At 42.6% G+C, this 24,982-nt stretch overlaps 1 protein-coding gene across 3 annotated transcripts in view; it reads left to right on the forward strand.

Annotated features, from left to right (window-relative positions):
• The first annotated feature begins 1,819 nt into the window (after positions 1 to 1,819).
• The window catches only part of vps13c (vacuolar protein sorting 13 homolog C), a 59,631-nt gene continuing 36,468 nt past the window's right edge, over positions 1,820 to 24,982 (forward strand). Inside the window, exons 1-36 of one of the 3 annotated variants that reach the window (XM_082529252.1) lie at positions 1,820 to 2,119; positions 7,043 to 7,276; positions 8,634 to 8,677; positions 9,072 to 9,114; positions 9,618 to 9,713; positions 10,046 to 10,078; positions 11,069 to 11,170; positions 11,664 to 11,726; positions 12,202 to 12,276; positions 13,644 to 13,753; positions 13,829 to 13,888; positions 13,971 to 14,030; positions 14,202 to 14,282; positions 14,660 to 14,717; positions 14,858 to 14,985; positions 15,061 to 15,167; positions 15,259 to 15,433; positions 15,801 to 15,863; positions 15,947 to 16,085; positions 16,164 to 16,264; positions 16,636 to 16,778; positions 16,909 to 17,101; positions 17,310 to 17,424; positions 17,872 to 18,008; positions 18,380 to 18,512; positions 18,722 to 18,839; positions 18,934 to 19,066; positions 19,331 to 19,403; positions 19,521 to 19,621; positions 19,739 to 19,892; positions 20,018 to 20,094; positions 20,783 to 20,842; positions 21,106 to 21,256; positions 21,334 to 21,450; positions 21,545 to 21,648; positions 22,451 to 22,618. In XM_082529252.1, the coding sequence (XP_082385378.1) occupies positions 7,177 to 7,276; positions 8,634 to 8,677; positions 9,072 to 9,114; positions 9,618 to 9,713; positions 10,046 to 10,078; positions 11,069 to 11,170; positions 11,664 to 11,726; positions 12,202 to 12,276; positions 13,644 to 13,753; positions 13,829 to 13,888; positions 13,971 to 14,030; positions 14,202 to 14,282; positions 14,660 to 14,717; positions 14,858 to 14,985; positions 15,061 to 15,167; positions 15,259 to 15,433; positions 15,801 to 15,863; positions 15,947 to 16,085; positions 16,164 to 16,264; positions 16,636 to 16,778; positions 16,909 to 17,101; positions 17,310 to 17,424; positions 17,872 to 18,008; positions 18,380 to 18,512; positions 18,722 to 18,839; positions 18,934 to 19,066; positions 19,331 to 19,403; positions 19,521 to 19,621; positions 19,739 to 19,892; positions 20,018 to 20,094; positions 20,783 to 20,842; positions 21,106 to 21,256; positions 21,334 to 21,450; positions 21,545 to 21,648; positions 22,451 to 22,618 (3,615 nt within the window). In that variant the 5' untranslated portion in view covers positions 1,820 to 2,119; positions 7,043 to 7,176. The remainder of the gene's footprint in view (positions 2,120 to 7,042; positions 7,277 to 8,633; positions 8,678 to 9,071; positions 9,115 to 9,617; positions 9,714 to 10,045; positions 10,079 to 11,068; positions 11,171 to 11,663; positions 11,727 to 12,201; positions 12,277 to 13,643; positions 13,754 to 13,828; positions 13,889 to 13,970; positions 14,031 to 14,201; positions 14,283 to 14,659; positions 14,718 to 14,857; positions 14,986 to 15,060; positions 15,168 to 15,258; positions 15,434 to 15,800; positions 15,864 to 15,946; positions 16,086 to 16,163; positions 16,265 to 16,635; positions 16,779 to 16,908; positions 17,102 to 17,309; positions 17,425 to 17,871; positions 18,009 to 18,379; positions 18,513 to 18,721; positions 18,840 to 18,933; positions 19,067 to 19,330; positions 19,404 to 19,520; positions 19,622 to 19,738; positions 19,893 to 20,017; positions 20,095 to 20,782; positions 20,843 to 21,105; positions 21,257 to 21,333; positions 21,451 to 21,544; positions 21,649 to 22,450; positions 22,619 to 24,982) is intronic. The other 2 variants (XM_082529253.1, XM_082529254.1) reach the window with 2 other exon arrangements.

Here is a 24,982-nt window from a genome sequence, read left to right on the forward strand (position 1 = left end):
GACAAAAACAAATGAGGAATATATCAAAAACTGGACAGACAGTTGAGTGTCTAATAGAAAACACAATATTCTTCTATGTGGAAACTATTTATTTTATCTTTTTCTTTATTTTCTAGTACAAAATCAGAGCAAATATCACCTCAGGGTACTTAGTCTTGTAAGATAGAAAGACTGGCAGCGGGCTGTTTTACAGAGGGAAACCCAGATACTGCCTGGGTAAAGGTAAAAACTCCCTTTTAATAAGAAGAAATCTTTAATAAAACCAGTTGTGGGGAATGTGAAAAAGACAAGGAGACAACAGAAAGGCAAAACAAACAAAAGAGCAGAGGCTAGTAACCGCAAATACGACAGATAAGCCCTGGAGCCAGAGATATCTGCAGCAAGGAAAAGGAAGAGCGAGGTCAGAGAGAGCAACACATGAACACAGAATCACTGTGTTACTGAAACACAGTAATCCTGCAGAAGCAGCAGCAGATGTGACACTTCAGGTCTGCAGAACCAGTTTTAGAAGCGTGTGTTCAGGAAACCTTCTTCTCCCAGTTGGAGTAGATTTGTGCTCCACCTCGACTCTGAGAAGACCTAAGGTCCTCAGCGTTGGGCAGATGACCCAGTACGGATCTCCCTGCTCAAACTCTTCCCTGGTGTGATTTTTTTGGTTCTTTTTTGTCGTTATTTTTGAGATATTTGGTACCTTTGTTTGCAGAATAGATGACAGAGGAGGATATAAAGGCAGGCTAGGTTCTTGTCCAGCCTGAAATGTTTTCACATAGTGGTTTAACTGAATTTGGTCTTCTTTTTTCTTACCAGCCCAGAGTGGTAAATGAACTGATCTAGGAAACAGGACCGATTGATTCGATAAGCCTGCGTGAGTTCAAATAAAAATAAAAAAAATTAACTATGTGGATAAAAAAAGTAAATTGTAAATTTATTCAATGTGCCTTTATTTTGTTCCTTAATCAGTAAAAGTAGTCGTGTTTGCCTCTGTGCTGTCAGTTATGATCTGAGTGCTCATTAGAGCTCGGTACACTCAGTAATAATCCTCTCAGGGTGCTTTAATGGAGAACATTAGATCAGCTGCTTCCTTCATGTTTCTTCTATTATTGTCAATCTGCTGCTTTGGTTAGACTTCCTCCTCCTCATCCTCTGTCTGCCAACATGCTGCCAATTCTCTGAATAGTGACACACTGTTGACATCATCGCCGCACTCAGTACAAATGAGATCGGACACAGCTGCAGTTGCACATAGCATCTGCGCTCAGAATCAACTGATTACAGCCCATCAGCAGGAAATGGACTTAATAAACATGTTTGTCTTCACATACTTCCTGTTTCAGCCTGAACTCTTACCACAGTCATGTGTGGGTTCTGTTTCTTTCATGTGATCATAATACAACTACATACAATTTAAACAATTTTAATATTTGCATAATCTGATTATGTTAACACTGTGACAGTGTTGCATAACTACTTGCACTTCTAAATAGGTGCAAGTAATAAAGCGAGTGTCCATAGCACTCGCTTTATTCTATTATTTTTTATGCTTAGAGTTTTTTTTATGTTTTTTTTAGTTAGTTGTTTATTTAGTTGTGTTAAAGGGAACTCGCAAAGTAAGAATTTCATTGCAGCTTAACATTTGTGTTTTACGGTGTATGTGACAATAAACTTCTTGAATCTTGAATATATACAGGTCAATGACATGTATCCATGTATAAAAGTGACTGTAATTTGTTACGATTCGATGTTGTCAGTGTTTTGTTTTAGGCGTGACTGTTATGTGTTTCCTGTTTTACTTTGAAGGTCTGTCTTATCTCAGTGTGTTCAGGTTACGCTTCCTTGTCTCGTCAGTTCTGATTTGCCCCAGCTGTGTTTCCCTCCTGTTGTCCATTCCCTGATTGCTCCCTCTATGTATTTAAGCCCTGTGTTTCAGTTTGTCATGTTTGTGATCTCCCCCTGTGTTGTAAATAGTTTGCTGTATATAGATGTAAATAGTTGTCGATACTGTTTTAACTCGGTAGCTGTAGGGGTGAGAAGCCATTTTTCTTTGGCGATCTTTTCTCCTGTTTTTGGTTAGGGAGGCAGGTAAGACACCTGTGATTTTCGTTTGGGGTTTTCTGTGAAGGTAAGCCAGCTGCATTTCATTTCTAGAGTTTCTGTTTGTTGTTTTGGCTATGCTCACCCTGATGCCTGCTACCTTTTGGGACTCAATAAACTGACTGGCTGTTGTGAAATCCGTGGTAGCTGTTTTTTGTTGGTTCGTCCTCCTTGAGAGCAGGGAGTGTGGGGGCATTTTTCCTTATTTTTATTTTCCTTATGTCGCACGCTGGTTCCCTGGGCTGGGGTGTAACAAATTACTAAACATTTCATGAAATAGATTCTTGAATTAAAACTGAACTTCAATCATGTCTTGGTTTATTTAAAATTTGCTGTGGCAAAATAGAGGCCAAGTTAAATTTTATTTACATAGTGCCAAATCACAACAAAGTTGCCTCAATAATACAGAGAAAACGCCAACAATCAGATGACCTGTTATCAGCAAGCACTTTGGCGACAGTGGGGGAAAAACTCCCTTTTAACGGGAAGAAACCTCTGGCAAAACCAGACTCAGGGAGGCTGGGGGTGAGGGGAAGGAGACGGGACAAAAACACACTGTGGAAAAGAGCCGGAGATTAATAATAACCAATGATTAAATGCAGAGAGTTGTATAAACCCATATAGAGTGAAGAAGAAACACTCAGTAGCAGGCTACACCTATTGCAGTTGTCCCGAACTCGAAGATATTGAGGAGGAAAACAAAACAACACTGGTCCCGAAGAGTCTGGTCAAACAATGATTTTATTGAACACAGGGAGATGGATATTGCATGTAAGTAAGTAAAATTTTATTTATATAGCACATTTCTAGATAGAGATCACAAAGTGCTTTACAAGATATAACAGATTAAAAAGACAAAATACAAACAAAGTTAGCAAAAGGCAGTTTTAAAAAGATGTGTTTTTAGCTGTTTTTTTAAAAGTAATCAATGAATCAGCGGATCGTAAGTCCTGAGGAAGGGAATTCCACAGTCTGGCGGCCACAGTAGCAAAAGCTCTATCACCCCTAGTTTTCAGTCTCGTATACTGAATGACAAGTAGGCCCTGACTACTCGACCTCAGAGACCTACTAGGGGCATAGGGCTGTAAAAGTTCAATGATATATGGTGGTGCTTGTTGTTGAAGAGCCTTGAAAGTTAAAACCAAAATCTTAAACTGGACTCTAAATTCAACAGGAAGCCAATGTAACTGCATGAGCAACGGTGTTATATGTGAAAATTTAGAAGCTTTCGTCAAAAGTCTTGCTGCAGCATTCTGAACGATCTGCAGACGCTCCAAAGAACCTTTATTTAAACAAGTAAACAGGGAATTGCAATAGTCCAGTCGTGAAGAGATAAAAGCATGAATAACAATCTCCAGTTCGGTATAGGATATAATAGAGCTCAATTTAGAAATATTTCTTAAATGATAAAAGCAAGACCGAACAAGAGATTTAACATGACTATCTAACGTAAGAGCAGGATCAAGGATAATCCCTAAGTTCCTGACAGATGGTTTTACAAACGTTGAAAGAGGACCAAGAGCATTTATTATACTGGGTATATGTCTATCTGGGGCACATAAGAGGACTTCGGTTTTACTTTCATTAAGTTTTCAGCCATCCAGCCTTTAATGGTTTCCAAGCACACATTTAAAAGCCGCAGCTTAGAAGTCTCTTCCGGTTTAAAAGATATATAGAGTTGGATATCGTCTGCATAACAATGGTAACAAATATCCTCAAAAGGGCTCAAAATGTGCTGAAGAGGGAGTAAATAAACTAAAAACAGTAATGGCCCTAGCACAGAGCCTTGTGGCACACCAAAAGACAGGGACGCAGAAGATGATCTATACTTAGAAACTGCCACAGAAGAATATCGTTCAGAGAGATACGAGGAGAACCATTTCAATGCAGTCCCAGAGACACCAACCCAGTGTTTCAGCCTGTTAAGTAAAATATAGTGGTCAACAGTATCAAAGGCCGACGTAAGATCCAACATTAAGAGAACAGAACATTTACCTGCATCGCTTTGTAACAAAATGTCATTAGAAACTCTAAGAAGGGCTGTTTCAGTGGAATGAACTTTACGAAAGCCAGATTGAAATTTGTCGAAAATACTATATTTATCTAAAACTGCTGTAAGCTGCTTAGCCACGATCTTCTCTAGAATCTTAGCAATTAACGGAATTTTTGAGATCGGTCTATAATTGCTAGTGAGAGATGGGTCCAGCATAGGCTTTTTTAACAAGGGATGTATAACAGCAGTTTTAAAATAGGCAGGGACTATGCCCGAGGCCAAGGAGGTATTAATTATAGTAAGAATACAGGGACCAGTAGAGTAAAAGACATTTTTAAATAATGATGCAGGTAAAAAATCAAGAGAGCAAGAGGATAATTTTGTTGCACTAACTACAATCAGTATAGATCTCCACCCAAAAATACACAAGCAATTGCTTTTATAATGTCAGGGTTTGACACCCCTTCTCGCGTTTTTGCATCTTAAGAACATTATTTGCATTTTTTACAGACAACGATCAATTTTAAGAGATAAATGCAGACACCGAAGTTCCCCTCCCTAGCATCTTCGTCCAAATATGGCGATGAATCCAGGCCCTGAAGGTCCCCAGGGACTTGTCTTCTTTTTGACACATCTTCTGTCACCTGTTACTAAGCGAACTGAAGAATCTTCTCGGATGAGAGGTGAAACGTCTTCAAGCAACTTAAAGAAGTCCAGACGCTTTTCTTTGCAAGCTCCTTTGACTCAAACGCCACAGGTTGCTGAATAGTTTCAGGCCTTTGCTCAGGCCTGTTTCTAGATTATATGTACTATATGTTTTGTAAGCGTGTATGCAGTTTTAACCTTCTATAGCTCCAAGTCACTTACACAATAGATCGCCCGGACATCGCGCCGAACGAGGTTTATGACCTTTCCTTAATTGACTGAGCTTTAACTCTTTAATAACCACAAAATGTGCGTATACAATTATTATGGCTGCCCCTGTAATAAAAGGTTAATGTAAAGCCAGCAGGTTTAATAACCATCTTAATGCAATGTCAATGCTGTAGATTATATTGTTAATGCAATATTAATGCTGCAGGACATATTGTAGCTGTAAAATAATTTCTTTAATTCCACACAGTAAAACTAAGTAAGGTCTCAGGGTCGCCGGATCCAACCCTAACTATATCAAAATAAGAAAATTCACAAGACAAATGACAAGAACTATGTAATTGTCCAAAAACTTATGGACCTCCGTGTATTTGCAGAGTTCTCCTTTTGCCGTAGGTTCTATTTTCCACCAGTGTGTCACGTATCATCTAGCAGGTGTTTCATGTTAAGGTGCAGACAAACATTACACTGACAAATGATGACGATTTTATTTTTATAGCACATTTCATTACATATACACTCAATGTGCTTAACACAGAAAATGGAGATGTGCAGGTTTACAATGCGGGGAAAACACAGAGCAGGACAAATCAACACCTGCTGACTTTAGCCTGTGTGAATAAAAAGGCTTTGCGTGTGTTAATAAAGTGCTTCACAACTGTGAACAGATGTAGAAAATAAACCACATCTGGCAAGTTTAAGCGACTAAGGCTGAAAAAACTGCAGACAGCTCAAAGTGCGCGGTTCCAAAGATAACATTTTAATGCTTCAATTGAAAAGACTACCAGTAAAAGACTATGCAGCATACCTTGATAGATATATGACCTGGTGGTAAATACGCTAAAGGGTTACCTAGGCAACCAGAGCCATGGATGTCAGCAACAAACTGATGTGTGGAGAGCAAATTGCTTGCTGTGGTGCAGCCTAAATCCAGCCACATCATAGACTGTATATAAAGGATAGACACAGCTTCAGCTTCAGCCTGCACTCTTTCCAATGGCCAGCAGGGAGTGGCTTCAAAAAGAAGTCAAACTGCAAAGAAGATATGATCCAGTCACGCTTGATTTGTGACTTCACTAAACACTTTTTTGATGAAATGATAGTCTCAGTTGCTACTTTTGCTCACTTACTGAACGTAATCTGATGCTTACTTTAGAATAATGGTGTTTAAAAAGTAATAAGGTGAAGCACATTATGCCACTAATGGACAAGTTGCTACATATATTTTATGGGCATGTGGTGTCCCATTTCAAAATCCCAACAGGGTAACCGTGAAAATGCTCAGCCCGAGATTTCACTTTAACTTGATCACGTCCAACTTTTATATACAGTCTATGCACCAAAAGCATTTTAGAAATAAGCTTCCAGACCAAGCATTCAAATCAACTTTAGCATCGCAGGCAGGAGGGCCGAGCTGTTTTCTGTTTTGTCTGATTAGTTCAATTCACTTTTGACCTCACAGTATCCATCTCCCTCTATCATCAAGGCACAGCGTTGGTTATTTCGGGGCTATAAATCTATACATATTTGCAAATCATTCAGTTAAAAAAAAAAATCAAAAATATTATTGTTTTTATTGTAACATAATTAGGTGGATATTTATAGTTTCTTTTAAACATCAGTCTGAGTCCCAGAGCCTGAACCTGTTAACTGTTTATTCTGCAGATGCACTTAAGTTTCATTTTATTGTTTGTGGTTTGGACACTTTCGGTTCACCGCTGTCAGAAAATCAGTGATCCGTATCACTATATTCTCTCCACCGATCTTATCAACTGTGCAGCGCTGTGCACAATGACAGCAGTGGCTCTGTGCTGCTAACACACTGTTGGGGTGTCTTGCTTTAAAAATATTATTCTTGTTCAAGAAAGTTTTTATGAGCATTGCATTACTACAGTCACTGTAATTGGGGACCCGAGTGCTGATATTACACACAGTGCGTCCTCGGAGACTTGAAACACAAAGAATCTTTTCTTTCACAAACCAGGTCGAGGAGAAATCACACACACCCCTCCAGCTCTGACTCACTCTCACCTGACTGATTGATCGATGCTCTCCTTCTCACACACGCACTGGTTTCTCACACAGACGGAGCTAATCGACCAGGCAGAGCAGTCGAGCTCGGAAGCTGTCAGACTTGAATATCTGTCATCAGCTGAGCCGGAAATCAGGGGAAAGCTGACGGTGACCCTGTATTTGGGTCCATCCCGGAGCTTTCGGTCATGGTTTTCGAGTCTCTGGTCAGCGACCTGCTCAATAGGTTCATCGGAGACTACGTGGAGAATCTCGACAAGTCTCAGCTCAAGATCGGGATCTGGGGAGGTGGGTTCTGCAGCTAGCTAGGAACTGTCTCTGTTGTACACGCATCCGAGCCAGACTGCGTTCGAAAATTCCTAAATTTAGTGCTTGCGTCTTTTTGCACAACTTGACAAGTATAATTAAAGTGTCTGAACACATACTGTAAAGCGATAGAGTTTATTGATAATATCGGCATCAATTTAAGCTGTAATTTAGTATGTGTTCTGGTGAAATTTTAACTTTCGTTAAAGCTTCGTCTGGTGTTTGGGCTACACCTCCACTTAATATACAGCGAAGTAGAAGCGGAAGCTACTGAGTGCTGTGGTTGAATATTATTTTTTGCTGACTGGGGATGCTTTAAGTTTGTTAAATGTTCGCCGAACTAAAGAGTGACTCACAGCGAGAGAATAAACACGGACATTTGAGTGTTTTCACGTCCAGCTTTCACAGCGACTCGTTGTTATTGAATTACCGGATATTACAACGAGGTCAGGCGCTGGAGGGGGACTGAACTTTGCAGCCCACATTCGGGTCCAGTAACTGAAAGCGGACCCTCAGCCCGCTGCACATGTCCTGGTGTTTGGGCCTCATCCAGATACCAGATCAGTCAGCGTGAAGTGGCGCTGAAGTTAAAGTGACACACAGAAGGTGCATTCAGTTAATTCAGTTAACCTGCAGCTTATCAGACACACACACACACTGCAGCACGTCTGCGGTTAAGCCATTATCATCAGCATGGTTATTTTTGTCACTGCTACACAGACTGATTAAATGCTTTCACTTAAACATATTAAAATGATGTTACAGCAAAGCCACGGCTGGAAATTTAATTGAATAGTCTTTCATGAGGAAGTTAACTGGGACTCATTAACCTTTTAATGTCTGTTACTTGTGCAATATAACAAGCAAACATCCTCAAGTTAGTTAGCCTTTGTGTACATGTTCAAACCAGTTTCAGTAAAAACTCCAGGACATTACATGTCAGTAATATGTGAACATGGCAGAAGTGTAACATGTGGGCAATGTGCTGCCGCCTGTCTGGCTACATTCCTGCTTCCTAATGTTTCCTCATATCTGTAAACATGCTGCTGGCACACATGAGAAGGAAGCTTCTCTCCACTAATCAAATACTGGCTTAGCTGCTTATGGAAAATCACCTGAAGGATTTCACATCCAGGTGGATCCTGGGCAGGTTTATCGATAAAACTGCTGTAGCAAAATCAGGCTGATACACCCGAGTATTTGTATCAGAATGAGTTTAAAGTTTTACCTTAATTTTGCCAAATGAAGCATTTAAAGGGATACGTGTGAAACATATGATTCTTTTTGTAAACACACAATCAGATATGCTGACTCTGATTCTTCTTCTGATTTCTTACAGGAAATGTTGTCCTTGAGAACCTGCGAGTTAAAGAAAATGCTCTGGTAAGTCCCAAACCTCACACACTGACACGTGCAGCCTGTGGTTTAGTGTGATGATTTTATAGAGTGGCCTGAGCTTTTAATGTAAAGGAGTCTGTTTTTGGCCTTTGTACTCTGCTTGGTTGTCACATGGTGTTGTGATGGTGTGATAACTGTGGCCTCCTCATGGTTACAGAAGATTGCTAGCTTGTTACATCATATGTGTTGTAAACACAGGCTAACCACATAATCTGTAGGCTGCAAAATTCTCACTTCCTGTTTGCTCTGAGATGCTTTAGTAGTTTGGAGTGTGTTTTGAGTGAGAATACTCAAAATGGCAGAGTTTAAGCCTGGACACCTGGCTCGTCATCCCTTTCCACAGGCCATGGTGCTAATAGTGTGTGCATTTGTGTTTCAGAGTGAGTTTGATGTTCCCTTCAAAGTGAAGGCCGGACAGATCGGTGAGTTCTGATGGTTGTTATTCACCTCATGCCATCTTTTTTGAAGCTCTTTGTGTGCTTTATTGCTTCACATCACAAGTCAGCCATCCCCATAGACCAAATATGTATCTACCCCCGCACACGCACACACACCCTCAAAACCTCGACGTTAGCATTTTGACACAGCAATGCTTCTTTTTTTTTTGGCAGTAGCCTCAAGTGATCATATGTAAACATAATGGTAGGGTGGTAAATTCTTAGTTAATGCTACCAAACCTGTTTAGCAAGCTGCTGAAGGTTTAAGAGAGCAATTAAAAATCTAAGCTTACTCAGCTCCTTCCTGTTTAATCTGATGATGATCAGCTGGAAGTGATATCCCTACGTGCACGAGTGCAGATAGCCAGCATAAACACAAACACACCAAAAGCTGGACCAATCACCAGCATCTAGAAGACTTCTGTAAGGGTTGGGATGTTGAACATTTTCCTTTTGATAATCAGAAAGAATCTGTGTTTGTGTTTCAGGGAAGCTGACTTTGAAAATCCCCTGGAAGAACCTCTACAATGATGCTGTGGTTGCCACATTGGAGGGTCTTTACCTTCTGGTTGTCCCTGGAGCCAGTAAGTTATGCTGAATTTGCAGATAAGCATCTTTCCAGGCAAGTGTCACATGAAGTAGAAGAAGAAACAGGAAGTTGAACTCAGAAGGTGGACGATACATTTTCTTTTGAGCTGGTAATCAGTTGTATACAGCTTATGATAACTCCTATACACACACACACACACACACACACACACACACACACACACACACACACACACACACACACAGGAGAGAGGGTTTATTTTCAGGCTTTTCTAACAGATGGCATCATGGAGGCGTGGCTAGTTTACTAACAGTGTGTTGCTTTTGATAAAGGAGTGTTTTCTCAGCTTTTATGTGTGTGTTCCAGCTGGATCTCAGCTGAAAACGAGTCCGTATAACGGTAAGCTACCAGTTCAGAGGTGGAGGTTCGGGTTTAGGTCTGATCCGTTCTCTGGGCTTCCTGTCAGGGCTGCACGATGTCAAAAAACAAATAAGTGTATGATAACAGCGGTTTAACTTGTAATCCGTTTTTAAATTCCTTCAAAGTAAAAGCCTCTATGCTGTTAGATTAGTGGAGAGCTTTTACTGTGAAACTGCTACAGCTTTGTGTTGAATTTGGATTTAAGGTGTGTAGAAAAACCTTTCAGGTAAAAACAAAAAACAGCAATTTCCAGTAAACTTATCGTGCAGCTCTGATTAACCGTCTCGGTGGTTTTGTGTAGAGGTATCTGGTTTCCCGTCTGGGGTTCTTCCTTAATCTTGATGTAGGGATTTCTGAAAACTAATCCTGGGATGTTTCAAAGGGATATATGGGGATCTGGAAAAGGTTTGTGTCCAGTAGGAAGAAAAACTCCCTTTTAACCAGGCTCAGGGAGGGGCGGGGCCATCTGCTGCAACTGGTTGGGGTGAGAGAAAGAAGTCATATTACAAGTGTAATATGTTTTGTTTCTTTTCTATAAGCGGCTCTTACTTAAAGACTGATTGTAACAGTTTTTTCATGTGATCCTGTTTTGACTTCAAGTAACCCAAAGGAGCAGTTTTGCTCTGTGCGCAAGAAAAACAGAACCAGAGATGATATGCAAAGACAATGTTTGCGCAACAAAGCGAGATACACAGCAGCATGCCAGTAAATGCTTTATAAAGATGACAACACCTTGAACACATTTGTAAGATACACAGTAACTCCTGACATGCTGAATGTAAACTGAACTTTAGTTTGTTTGTGGTGAAACTCCACAGGGAGCTCCAACTACACGGAGAGGTCCCGTGAGGGACGGCAGGGACAAACTGGCTCTTTATCCAGTAGGAGGAGACAGTTCAGAGCAGGCACCAGGTCGACGCTGGTGGAGGTTAAAACTAACTCTGGCTTTGTTTTGGTTGTTTTTCTCAGCATTAAAGTATGATGCAGCGAAGGAGGAGCGTTACCAGCAGGAGGCCAAGCAGAGGGAACTGCAACGCATCGAGGATGCGCTGCAGATGGCCGCACGCAGGGGTGAGTCAGTCTGACCTCAGTGACACCTGTGGATACCTGTGGATTTTTCTGTTTCCTGCTTCATTTGCCATCTTTGCTCTGCTAAATTTTCCTGTGGTTTTAACTTTCGCTTCCTCCAGTTCACATTTTTCCCACCACACAAACAGGCACAGTTTTAGTTCCTCCACTTGGTGTTTCTGCGAAGAAACCAGAGTCTCAGTTTAGTCCTAGATATTTTTTCAGGGTATTTTTAAAAAAACATTTTGCAGCACTGAACTCAGATTTTTTTTTTGCAGGTTTGCAAACTAAACAGCTTAAGCTACCAAATAATTCTCATCCCGTATGTGCAGATTCTACCCAGATGTGTGTGTTAAGTGTCAGAGCTTCACTGTGAGGTTTCAGGTCAGAAGTGTCCAAACCAGACCGCCGCAGTGTGTGAATCATGTCCTGCACAGGTGAATGGATGAATGTATTAACATCCTGTTTGTCCCGTTCATGCTGCGTTGGCTGTCAGCATCTCAAACCGGAGATCTGCTGTTCAGTCTGGAGAGCGTGGTTTACAAGGAGCCAGTCAAGGGTAAAGCGCACAGTGCGGCACACACAATGAAACATAAAGGTTAACGCACACAGACACACAGGTCGGCGTCACACACGTGTGTAGGTGCATGCTGGCATCAGAAGGTAAGGCTGCATTTCACAGCTCTTCAGTCCAATAAAAGTCCAGTTAAAAAAAAAAAAAGCTTCAGATGTTCAGGGATTTGAATTTGAATCATTCTTTGTTTGTGTTTTTTGGCCATATTGCTCCATTAATTAGCCGTTTGCCTTTAGTTAATAAACACACATTATCTCAGAGCTCACTCTGATTATGTCAAGAAATGTAAGAGGTGCTAGTTTGTATCTCTGCCCCCCATCTGTGCTCTCGGGCTCGCACATGTTCAGCAGTTTGGTTTTAGTGTTGAATGTGTGAGTCTTCTGCTGCTGCTTCCTGCAGTCTGTGTGCTTTCGGGCTTTTCTCACACTAACTGCCGTCTCTTCCTTTAACGCTGCCAAAGTCCCAAAAGGACGTAAAAAACACAAAAAGCACAAAAAAGCCTTGAAGAAGCTGAAACGACATGACCACAAAGAAGGTGAGTTTCACATTTTCACTGAGTTTGTGCTTTAAAACAGGCGCGTGGTCCTTTTGTTTGGATCAACCATTCAGAACGATGTTACTCAGCTGGGAGATTCTGTTGTTCTGGAAAGATGGTCTCATAAGTTGTAACAGAGAGTGATTATCCTTTGACTTATACCATTAATGAAGCAGACTTTTATCATTCAAGGACCCGGGAGCATTTTTATAAAGTGGTTCATGTAGCGTATCGGGCTTACGAGAGACACCAGTGTTCATGTCAGGTTAATAATATACATATAAGATCTTAAATAATACAGTGCCAATACAGAATTACCTTCCCGTTTAAATAAGGTTTCTGAAGCCACTTCTCTTACACACTGGGAGTCTCTCTTCTGACAGGAGTTAGGCAGACTGCCGTGCAGCATCCCTTTTTAGGCTGTTAGGTTGTTAAGTGATGAGCTGGACATGAATAGAGCGCACTGTGGAGGACCTAATTCCTAATTTGTGAATACTTGACTCTTCCTGTGACTTCTCTGCTCCTTCTTTCTCTCTGATCTTTGAGCTTTTGCTAGCTGCTCTGTTAAACTGCACTGCTGTCTCCTCTACCTTACCTCACAGGTGTGTCTGAGTCACTACAGTCCTGTTTTTAAGCTGAATGAACTCAGTACTGCAAACAGTTCTTCATAGTAGTTCAGTGAAATTATTTATTTTTGTTTAGACATTTTTCCTGTAAGGCCCCAATCACACATGCCTAGAGACCCACCCGGAAACCACTGGTTGCTAGGAGAAAATGTGTAATGCTAGCCACATAGTGAGTGAAAAACCTCATCTTTGTAGTGGCTCCATGAGGTCACCAACAGCTCGCTAGGCCTGTGTGACAGGGTCTCTTTGCAGTCTAGTCCATTTGGATATTTCGATGGTTATGCAGTGTGTTTTCACATTTAAATTCTGGTAAAGGTGTTCAGTGTTATTTAATATGCCAGGTGGTACCACCAGCCTCCACCCACCTGGTCACTATGATCAACACAAAGCCTGTTGGTCCTCAAAATATTACACTAAACGAACTGAAACAATAGTTTTGACTGATACCACTTATAAATATTCTAGAAAGATTGCAGTTTTACTGTTTATTATTTTGGCCATTTCTATATGGTAGTGAAAATCTGATCTGTGAAGAGGTCAGTGTGAAATCACAAGACAGGTAGCATCAGTTCAAGCTGATTTGATATTTCAGGATCTCTGTTACATATTGGTTTCTTGGACCTGCCTTTTAAAGCTCAGAATCTTTTTATGAATGAACAGAAACAAACCATCTGTATCCAGCGTGAAGTAAAAATGGTATGAATCCAAGTAAGACTTGCTTTATACTGTTTATTGTTTCAGACAAACCCAAGGAAGAAAAGAAGGACACGTTTGCGGAGAAAATGGCCACTCAGGTGATTAAAAACCTGCAGGTGAACATCAGCAGCATCCACTTGCGCTACGAAGATGATGTAAGTACTGATCCAGGTTCAAATCCGGATACTCGTTAAGGTGAGTCAGCTCATGTCTGCTCTGTTTTGTTTTAGCTGTCGGATCCACAGCGCCCCCTGTCTATGGGAGTGACGCTGTCAGAGCTCAGCCTTAAGGTAACATATACGCATACATACTTCCAGCTACCTGTGCAGTTGCTGTTGGTACATCGCTGTGTTTTCTTTGGGTTTTTTTTAGACCACTGATGCGACCTGGAAAGAGTGCATCCTGAACGAGGCAGCAAAGATCATCTATAAGGTGACAGATGCTCTGCTTGCCCTCTAATTCTGTGTTCCTTGTTATCTGGTGTTTGTAAGCTTAAAGCTTAAATTGCACGTCACCTGTGTGAAGGATGCAGAATAGCTCATCGGTCATGTGATGTGGATCGATCCATGATTTTGATTGCTGCTGTTTACATGTTTACCGCAGCTCGGGAGTCTGAAGTCTCTCTGCGCCTACTGGAACGTCAACAGTCCGATCTTTTACAAAGGATCGTGGGAGGACATCGTGGTGAGTTGGGAACAGAGTCACCTGATTTGAGCTGATTCTTAATTAACAATAAAAATATAACAAGAATAAAAAGTAAAAATAAAACTAATGATAAGTGAAAAGGCATGTAAATGTTAACTACAGCTATAAAGCTGTTGCTTAGTCCTAAACCTTTAATTTAATTTGAGCAAATAATGAGGTAATCGTCATCATTTCATGGAGTCATCCAGTGATCCCTATGTTGGTTACAGCCATAAAGGGAGACACTGTAAGTTGCATTAATTTCAACAGTTTGCAAGATGAGAGCCACAAATGTACGTACCTGTCAGCCGAGTGACCCTAATTCTGTTGTCAGAGGAAACATTCACGCTCATCGTCTGTCTCCTCCTCTCGTGCAGGGCCAGCTAAAATCTGGGATTTGCACTAAGGACCAGGAGCTTCCTCACTATCAGTACAGTGAGTTCAACACTTCTTTTAAAAGGAGGAACAGCATTCACATAGTTCAGCCTCCCTGTTCTGTTGCATTTCTGTATTTACCGTCTTACACTCAGTGAAATCCACACAAATTTCACCCATAAATATTTTTCTCCCTGAAGTTTTCAAACCAATCTTCGCTTCGGCTAAAATATGCATCAACCCGAGCGCTGAGCTGGAGCTGAAGAGTCCGAAGGCAGATCTTCAGCTGGAGGTCCAGAGCATTGCCATCGAGATGACCAAACCACAGGTAATATGAGACCAAGATGGGAGGCAAAGACAGGTGAGACTGTTCTCTAAACATTCCCCTTGGATTCCTGTACAGTACCTCACCATGGTGGAGCTGCTGGAGTCCATCGACTGCATGGTGAAGAACGCCCCCTACAGGAAGTTCAGGCCGGACGTCCCAGTGAAAGGAAACGTCAAACTCTGGTCTGTTTTGTAAAGTTTACAATTCGGAGATGATCAGGGAACAAAATCGACTCCGAAACTCACAAATATTTGCTTCCTCTGCCTCTCTCAGGTGGAAGTACGGCGTCAACAGCGTGACAGAGGTCCACATCCACCCTCTTTCACACACGTGGTCCTGGTCTAACATTAAACGTCATCGGGAGAACCTGAAGGCTTACAAGAACGCCTACAAGACCAAACTGCTGAGCCAGGGCAAAGTGAGCCAGGAAACTGAGCAACAAGTCCAGGTAAAGGTGTCTCTGTACAGCAGCGCCAAGCTTAAACAGAGCGCACACCCAACAGAAACCACAGTCGCTCACATGTAGCTGTGGTGGTGAGTCAGAGCTAACAGTATCAAGTGGGAATTTTATCTCCACCAATTACACAAAGCACTCTGTAATCTTCCACCACTCTGCTGAAGATGACGAAGATGAAGTAACTTAAGATCACTTTAAAATGAACGAAAATTCCAGTCATGTGTTTGATTTCTGCTTTTTTGCCTTAGTTACTGAATGTAACTAATGAATCCTAATTATGAGGATTTTGGCTGCCAATAAGAGCTCATAAAGAAGCTGAACTTTGCTGCTGCTGTTTCCCTGCTGTTTGCTCCTCCAGGATCTCGAGAAAGTTCTGGATGTTTTCAACATCACTCTGGGCCGACAACAGGCGCACATGGAGGTAAACACAGTGACTGAAATTAGACCAGAGGAGAGTTCAGGCTAGCTATACGCCATATGCTCGTCTTCCCCCCCCCCCTGCAGGTGATCAGATCAGGACAGAAGGTGGCAGCAAAGAAGGCGGCGGCAGGACAAAAGCAGGGAGGAGGTTTCTTCAGCAGCTTATTTGGGAGGAAGGCTAAAAAGGAGGAGCAGGCGCCAGAGGAGAGCAAAGAGCCGGAGAGTAAGTGATATTCAGATTCCCCTTAAAAACCTCGCTCTGTCCAAACTGGCGGCTGAAAGCGTGTCTGCCGTTGTTCAGGTTCAGGACTCGACCAAATCATGACCGCAGAGGAGAAGGAAAAGCTGTACACAGCCATCGGGTACAGTGGCAGCTCTCACAATCTGGCTTTACCCAGAAAGGTAAACACACCTGCTATCTGCATGCTCGTGGGCTTTGTAGATGATAAGTTCAAGTTTCCCATTGTTGCCTTTAGCACCCTCATCAGAGCAAACTATATCCAAGTAAACACTCAGTTTTAATTATCCGGTTGTAAAAATCTGACACTCGGATTAACCGTGTGAGGTGTCTATGCAAAGAAGCATTTCATGCTTCTACAATCATGCTGCAGCGTCCTCACTCAGCGGCTGACTAATTATAGACATTTTGTTTTTCATCATTTACACGCCCACAAATGTCAAATGAAGCGCAGATTTGAAAATACCCGACTCTACTTGAAGCAGGACCCAGACTTTTTGGTAACACTGAGCTGGCGTGAACTTGTCTGTTTCAGTATGTAGCTGTGATCGTCAATTTCCAGCTACTGAGGACTTCGGTCACGGTCAGAGAGGAGCCCAATGTACCAGAGATCCTCAAGGTCCAGATGATCGACCTCAAGACGAAAATCTCTCAGAGGCCCGGAGCTCAGGCCATCAGGTCAGGGGTTTTTATTTTACACACATGAAATAAATCAACCTGCTGAAATATTCTAGTGCTACTTTTGGTGGAAGGTCCACATATCCATGTCAGTCTGACTGGTATTTGTATTGACCCTGCTCTGCTGCAGGGTGGAGACGACCTTGCAGCACTGGTATGTTACTGGTTTGCAGCAGCAGGGGGCGACGCCCTCACTCATCGCCTCAATGGGCGACTCGTCCTCGTCTCTGCTCAGCGTTTTGTTCGAGTTGAACCCCGAGGAAAGCACTGGTGACCAGCTGCTCAGAGTCGAGTCTCAGCCTGTGGAGATCATCTATGATGCGGTAATCGTTCTGATCACGTTTGCCTTAAACCACCTTTCACAGTAAATGAAAGCTGCTTGTCTTTCGTATGTTGCGTTCATTTAGTTTCTGTTAGTCTTACTGGTGTCTGTGTCTTCTTCTTCTTCTTTAACCCATTTAAGTGTCTCTGGGAAGTCAAAGATGGTTGTTTCTTATGATTCCTGTCTCTCTCTGTGTTTTCATCCTTCAGCTGACAGTCAACAGTATCGTCGACTTCTTTAAGACAGAGAAAGGTGTGGATCTGGAGGTCCTGACCACGGCCACACTCTCCAAACTGGAGGAGATCAAAGAGAAAACTGCCACAGGTCAGTAACTATTTTCTGTTCAAACCAGCAGTTACGGTGGAGCAGGGGTCCATTGTCCTCACGGCTGAACAGGTTATGTAGTCCTATGATGATCAGGACTGTTGGGTCCATACCAGGACTTTAACCTCCTAGGACCTGGCGTCCACATATGTGGACATCACATTTTGGGTTATTTAGACCAAAATACTCAATTTTGCTCTACAAGGGCCTGATATCCACTTACGAGGATGTTATGCTGCTACTGTTCTATCGAAATTCTAAACGAATATCCTCATATGTGGCTCTTATTTTTCTTAGAAACATAAATCAGGAAAAAAACCCAACCTAGTAATTCTTTGTTTTTACATTCATCGGGTCCCAATCAGCCCAAATATCAAAGAGAAATTAAAAATGCATGCCGTGGAAGAGTTCGGGTCTTAGGACTTTAAGGGATTCATGTCTCTGCAGGTTTGTCTCACATGATTGAGACTAGAAAGGTCCTGGACCTGAGGATCGAGTTGAAACCGTCCTATCTGCTGTTGCCAAAGTCAGGCTTCTACAGCAGCACGGCGGACCTCATTATCGTGGACTTTGGCTGCTTTCAGGTCAGTCCTTTTAGTTTTACCCCTGCTTTTAAGATGAAAATACCTTTTTTATAATATTTTCATGATGATAACCAGTTTCTTTAATATTCTCTAACTATAAAAATAATAAATACACATACTGACCTTAAGAAAGTCAGCTGTGTCTCGTAAAAATTTCCGTTACAGTACAGTTTAAGTTCTGGATATTTTACAGTTGTTTTCCTAAATTCCTGGTGTGCCTGGGTTTTGCCTTTTTATAGAACTGGCCTCATAAATGTTTTGTGGTTTGACCTTACAGCTCGTAGTGCAACAGATAAGACAACAGCGTGAGTGTTTACAGGCCTGCACTACAGCCTGTCACTTAACACCAGTGTGTATTTGTTGGTCTGTAGTTAAACAGTGTTGAGCAAAGCGGCATCCGGTCGTCCACTTCCTCCTTCTCGTCTCTGGAGGAAATCATGGATCGAGCCTATGACAGATACAGCGTGACGCTGAGCCGAGTTCAAGTGCTTTACAGCAAGTCAGGTACATCAGCGCACAACAACAGAGCTACACATACACAAAAGTGCAAGTATTGAATACATATAAGGCATATAAGCACCAGCTCATTCACCATATTTATGTTAACGAGCAGTAGAACAGGTGTACCTAACAAAGTGGCCAGTAGGTGAACTGTGTTTCCTCAGATTACATCTGTTATCATTTTTAGTTAATTTGTCGTAACCTGATTCCAGGTGAGGCTTGGAAGGTAGCACGGCAGCAGGGTTCTTCATTCCAACACATCCTCCAGCCGATGGATCTCACTCTCAGTTTGGCCAAGTGCATGGTGGAAAAGGATGCCAGGATGCCCAGGTATGATTCCCACCGGTGAACAGGCGTTCAAATTCTCTGCTGACTCGTCTGCACTCACCTGTGCACCTTATCCAAATCGTTTCTGGCGTTTCAGGTTTAAGGTATCGGGCGAGCTGCCTTTGCTACACGTTAAGATCTCAGACCAGAAGATCCACAGTGTCCTCGAGCTGGTTGACGGCATCCCTCTACCCAACGTGGACTCCTCGCCATCCACCCCAACACTGAAGGTACGTTTGGTACAGACCGTTCGTCTTGCAGCTAAGCACTAATATAGAAAGGATATATTGGGATTGGAGGAGTGAGTGATGATGGAAGCTTCAGAGCAAAAACATTTGGGGGGTGGTAGAGACAGGTGAAAGTTTGGGGAGTGATGGGGAGGTCAAGGGTGAGGACTGAGGGATGTTAGAGGGATTGCAGAGAGAACTTTGGGGAGTGAGAGTTACCTGCACTTCGATGTTTAGCTGACCGTGTTTGGGCGATTCTTGTTGTAGGTCTTGCCGTTGGTGGAGGTGAGACCGCGAGCACTTGACCTTCCCCCCACCCTCCTCGACACCATGGAAACGGGTAAGTGCTTGGTGCATTTCGACTGACTATTGTTTTTTAACAAATTAAAAGCTTTAAAGCTACGCTGTACGACTCTGTGGGCTGTGACTGATGCTGTCGTGCGTAATTTGTGTTCAGATTCGGATGAAGACACCAGTGAGAAATCAACAGATGAGGATCATCAGCGCTCGACTGTGGAGGATCTCACTGATGTTCACTTCAAGTTTGAAGTCAAAGAGGTGTGTGAATGTTTGGCTCTCGTGTCAGGTCATCATGCGACCCATGAGGAGGGGGTGGGGTGCGGTGTCCTAGTGTTAAATGAGAACGTGTGACCGAGCAGCGTGCGATGTGTTCAGGTGCTGGTGGAGCTGACCCGGCAGGTGGAACAGGAAAAGACTTTCCTGTCCTTCAGTATCTGTCACCTGGGAGCCGAAGGGAAGAAACGAAGCTTCGACCTGAGCGTCACCTCGTATCTGCAACGAGTCATGCTCGACTACTGCGACCTGCCAGGTAGCACAGATGCTATTAACATCATAATTTAAACGAATTCTTTTGTGTTGTGTACCTGTTCATAGTCTCCATTTGTAGTCGTGATATTTTTGTTCTTTTTTTTAAATGTGTTTTTGTTGTTTCAGGTGGTACAAAACAGCCTCTCCACCTGATCAGCTCCTCGGAGCAGGGCACCAACCTGCTGAAGGTGGAGTTCATCAAGGTAAGATTAAACACACCACCAGCAGACTCACCTGTTTGGTCTACATGTAGTACTGGATCTCACTGCTGGTGATCCTGCTCCTCAGATATTTCACTCATTTTAGGACATGGACACACTTACACTGCCATAGGGGCTCATTTCATTGTTGGGTTTTTTCTCTGTATGTATTATTGTAGGATCTACTGTATGATATAAAGCACCTTGAGGCGACTGTTGTGATTTGGCGCTATATAAATAAAATTGAATTGAATTGAACCCCCTATGAGCAAGCACTTTGGCGACAGTGGGAAGGAAAAACTCCCTTTTAACAGGAAGAAACCTCCGGCAGAACCAGACTCAGGGAGGGGCGGGGCCATCTGCTGTGATTGGTTGGAGAGAGAGAAGGGAGACAGGATAAAGACATGCTGTGGAAGAGAGACAGAGATTAATAACAAGTATGACTGAATGCAGAGAGGTCTGTTTACACATAATAGACACAGATTTGGGACAGGTCACAATCATGTAGTAAGTGGGGTCGTGGTGTGACTGAAGATTGTGTTGATGTGGCCAAAAATGGCTCAGAACACCACAGTTCAGATCGTTTTGCCTGGCGCTATCAGTCCGGTAACATAGTCAGAATCGGCCTTTTATCCAGCAAACAGAAACATGAACCCGCTGAACGTGTTTTTGTGTCTCTGTGCTGCCGCAGGCCGACCCCGCCGGTCCCAACTTCCAGACACTGTTTGAAAACACTGAGCAGACGCTGAAGGTGAGTGGGCGAGCGGTTCTTTTATTCCACTGTTAAAATCAGCATTTAGTCATTCAGTTTATGACTTTTTTTTTTGTTCTTAATACAAACAACACAAACATGTGACTCGACATTTGTTGGTCATTCAGGGATTATTTCCTGTCCAAGAAGCGCTTTAAAAAGTGTGGGTCTGGATGTTTTATCTCTGAAACAAATAGTGGCTCGCAGTCAGTCGGTTCATGATGCCATGCTTCCTCTCAGGTGTCTCTCTACTGCTGTTTCAGGTGGAGTTTTCCTCTCTGGACTTCCTCCTTCACACTAAAGCGCTACTCTCAACCATCAATTACCTGAACAACGCCATGCCATCACAGTTCAGCGGAGACAAAGACAAAGATGTCAAAAAGCAGGTGGAGAAGACTGGAAAGAGCCGGACAGGTGAGGCTTAACCATCTGGTTACAGGTGTGTCTTGAATGATCTTCATGTGACAGGATATGATTCTCGTTCTCTGCAGTATCTAAAGGAGCTAAGGATGCAGGAATATTCAATTTCAAGTTGGTCGCCATGTTGGGTTGTTTCCATGTGGAGGTGTGTGATGACCGCCGTAGCATCGCTGACATCAGAGTCCAAGGTGCGAACACTTGAGCTGAAGTGAGAGATAAAAGCACGGGCACGCTGACGGCACACGATCAAGCATAAATTGTGGTCATGTGACCTCTCTGCAGGAATCGACGCGTCTGTGTTGGTGCAGCCGAAGGAGACGGAGGTGTTCGCACGGCTGCGAGACATCGTGGTCACAGACGTCAACCCCAATACCATCCACAGAAAGGTCCGCAGCAGGAAAACTTGCTGGAATACTTTGTTTCCACAGTGTATTTGTACATGTGATATTTTTGTATACTATTTATGTAGCGCTGTAAAACTGTGCACCTTGCTTTCCCACAGGTCTGCTCTGAGTAGGAGATGCTCTGTATCTCATTGTACATGTGTATAGTGACAATAAAAGGCATTCTATTGTATTCTATTCTAAAGGCGGTAGAAAGACAGACTTCTCAGATCATTAAGTAGGATGTTTAACATTGATTTCAAGTGGATTACTCATTTCCAGCTCTATATTTTCATTCTTGAAATCCACTAAGGTTGTTTTTTATTACTCGCACTTTAAAGTCCTGTATCCTTTTATGAGCCTATAACAAGCTGCTTAACTGCCCTTCCTTTAAGGCCAGCTTTCTGCCTCTCATAAGCAGGAAGGCTTTAACAGCATCAGCATGTGGATCCGGCTGCTGTTCTGTCAGCCACAGCTGGTTCCCTGAGACAACCATAACAGAGAGATCCATTCTCACTGATGTCGTACAGACCCAGGAGTGAATATTAGCTGTCTAAAGCAGAGGTTTTCAAGCAGTCTGAAGCCTGAGCATCTGTCATGCTAACAGTACACGTGCCACAATATATGATCAGATCTGCTTTCTGCCTTGAGTCCAGACAAAGAAGCTACTTTAGAAATTTGTGTGCACTTAAGTGTCTTTGTTTTTCTGTAAAAAGTCAGCTGGGATCTTTTAGTACTAGGATAAGTTCTGTACTCTGTCTCGAGTCATGGAAAGTGCCGCTGTGGTCTTTTCTTCACCCTGCAGGCAGTGTCCATCGTGGGTGAGGAAGTGTTCAGCTTCAAACTCTCTCTGTTTCCCGGGGCAACCGAGGGCGACGGCTACGGCGACATGTCGAAGGTGGACGGGAAGGTCACCCTGCGCCTGGGCTGCATCCATATCGTCTACCTGCACAAGTTCCTCATGTCTCTGCTGGTAAGGAGCGTCATATTTCTCTACACATTAAATGCACATTCACACTCAGCCCTGACCTCCACACAGGCGACCCCTAAAAGGCCAGATGACTGTTGTCTCTGTGTGGAGGCCGTTGGGCTTCTGGTTACGGTTGCCCTCCTGATTGTGATGGTGCTTATAGGTTAATGTATAAATACACAAACACATGTGATGGACACACACACACACACACACACACACACACACACACACACACACACACACACTTCTAGTCTTGAACACATTTCATTTTTAAACACACATTTCGGTGTTTAAATGTGATGTGGGCTCTTTCTTTCATTTGGCTTCTCAGATTCCTATATCGAAGTATTAATTTCCTTCATTTGTTGTGAGTGTGTTGCTTTTGTTTCTGTGCTCTTCAACTTAACACAGTCACTAACTACAGAACTAGTCTTTGCCTTGTCTGTGTGTGGCCAATGTCCTCTATGATCCAGCAGTCCACGCTCACACATCTGCAGTTTCAGGTGACGTCTGCAGCACATAGCAGGATACCGTGAACAGTCTGACATGCTTCCTAATCAACCTATGTTATATTATCTGTGACACACTGTGGCCCAAATCTAATCGGCTCCGCCCTTCTACACTCAGCCACTCTGTGATCAGCGTGGCCGGTATCCTGCAGGTTTTAGATGTGTCCTTGATCCATCACAGCTGATTCAAATGGCTAAATGACCTCCTCAACATGTCTTGAAGTTCTCCAGAGGCCTGGTAACGAACTAATCCTGTGATTCAGGTGTGTTGACCCAAGGTGAGATCTAAAACCTGCAGGACACCGGCCCTCGAGGCCTGGAGTTGCCCTCTAGGATATCAATTAAGTACTTATACTTAAAGTGCTTAAAGTACTTTTTTGCCTCTTTTAAACTCGATTACTTTTCCTTTGTTGAATTCTACCAGGAACTGAGACATTCATGAGAGTTTATGCCACTATCAGACGGCTGTATCAGGATTATGTGCTTCACTTGCTAGAAAAAAAAACCTTCTGTTTCCTATTCAAGCTCTTTGCAGAATTTCCAAAATTCTCTGCTTTGCCTTTTCATTCTGAAGAACAGGAGATAATTAGCAATGAGTTTTTTCATATACATGCAAGTGATTTTATTTATTGTGAGATTATTCCGTTAAACCTCCCTCTGTAAGTGTTTGAAGTCTCCTCCGTACCAGAACACAACCGCTGCTGCTCCTTAATGGTGGTTTATAAACCCATTCCAACCTTTTGATAAGTTAATTTCAAATTTCATTCCGTGTGGTTGACCTCTGTGAAATGAGTGAGTGTGAGTAGGGATGGACAGAAATTGGCTCCATGTCACTGTGAAATGAAACTGTATTGTACTCTATATGTTCAGTTGCTTTTGGCTGCAGCTGTCACTGTAATGTCTGCAGGACAGTCGTCGGGAATCAGCTTTAGTTTAAACTCTGAACTTCTCTGATGTGTTTGTAGCTGTAGAGTCAAATCAGAGATGTCTTGTTCCCTGTTGCATGACCTTTCTCTGCAGTTCTTTGTCTCTCATCTTTCTTGTCTTGTTGATGTGTTTTGTTCTTGCAGGCTTCTTTTAGCTTTCAGTATACATCTGGTGACGAGGTACAGCATCCAGCATGCACCTCTGAACTGCACAAAACCTTCTGCTTTAGCTTCACTCGACAACACCGCTGCACCACCAGCTTAAATATCATCAGGTTTAACGTCCCAGAGGGACCCTGTCTCTGTGAGCGGATTAACCCCCGTCTCTACCTTCTACTCGTTGGTCGTAGACTCGGGTTAATCTGAATGGCGCGATATGACGAGGTTTAACTTTGAGGGAGAAGGGAAGTGACAAAAAGGCAACTTTAAATATACTCTCTGCTCATGCTTTCTTTGATCAGCTTCTCATCACATCTGTATTTATTTCTCATTTCATAACTTTAGAAAATATGAATACGTCTGACCTCCCATGACACATTGTCCTCAACTCATCAACAGAATGATGATTAACGGACTATAATGCATCATCTATTTGGAACCAGTTTATTTTTATAAATTAAAATATCAAAAGAAGTAAATAAGGAAAACTATTCATATGTTTAAGAAGCAGGAAACACATTTCAGTCTTTTTACAAAGCCTGAGCTCAACCCAATGTTGCAAAATAGCTGTTGGCTTGTAGGGCTTGCTTCACTTTCATTTTTCTAAAACGCTACTTTTAATTTTTATTATTTCATTACCCTTTTGTTTATCCAGGTAAAATCTCTTTTCCAAGAGCAACCAGGCCAAGAGGGCAGACGTACGGTGTAGTTCTCATATTGTGCGTTTATATTCGTTGTCAGTGCAATTTAATGGATGTCTTTAGGGTGTG

This window comes from Aulonocara stuartgranti (genome assembly GCF_965226115.1).
Source record: "Aulonocara stuartgranti genome assembly, chromosome: 1".
Taxonomy (NCBI): domain Eukaryota; kingdom Metazoa; phylum Chordata; class Actinopteri; order Cichliformes; family Cichlidae; genus Aulonocara; species Aulonocara stuartgranti.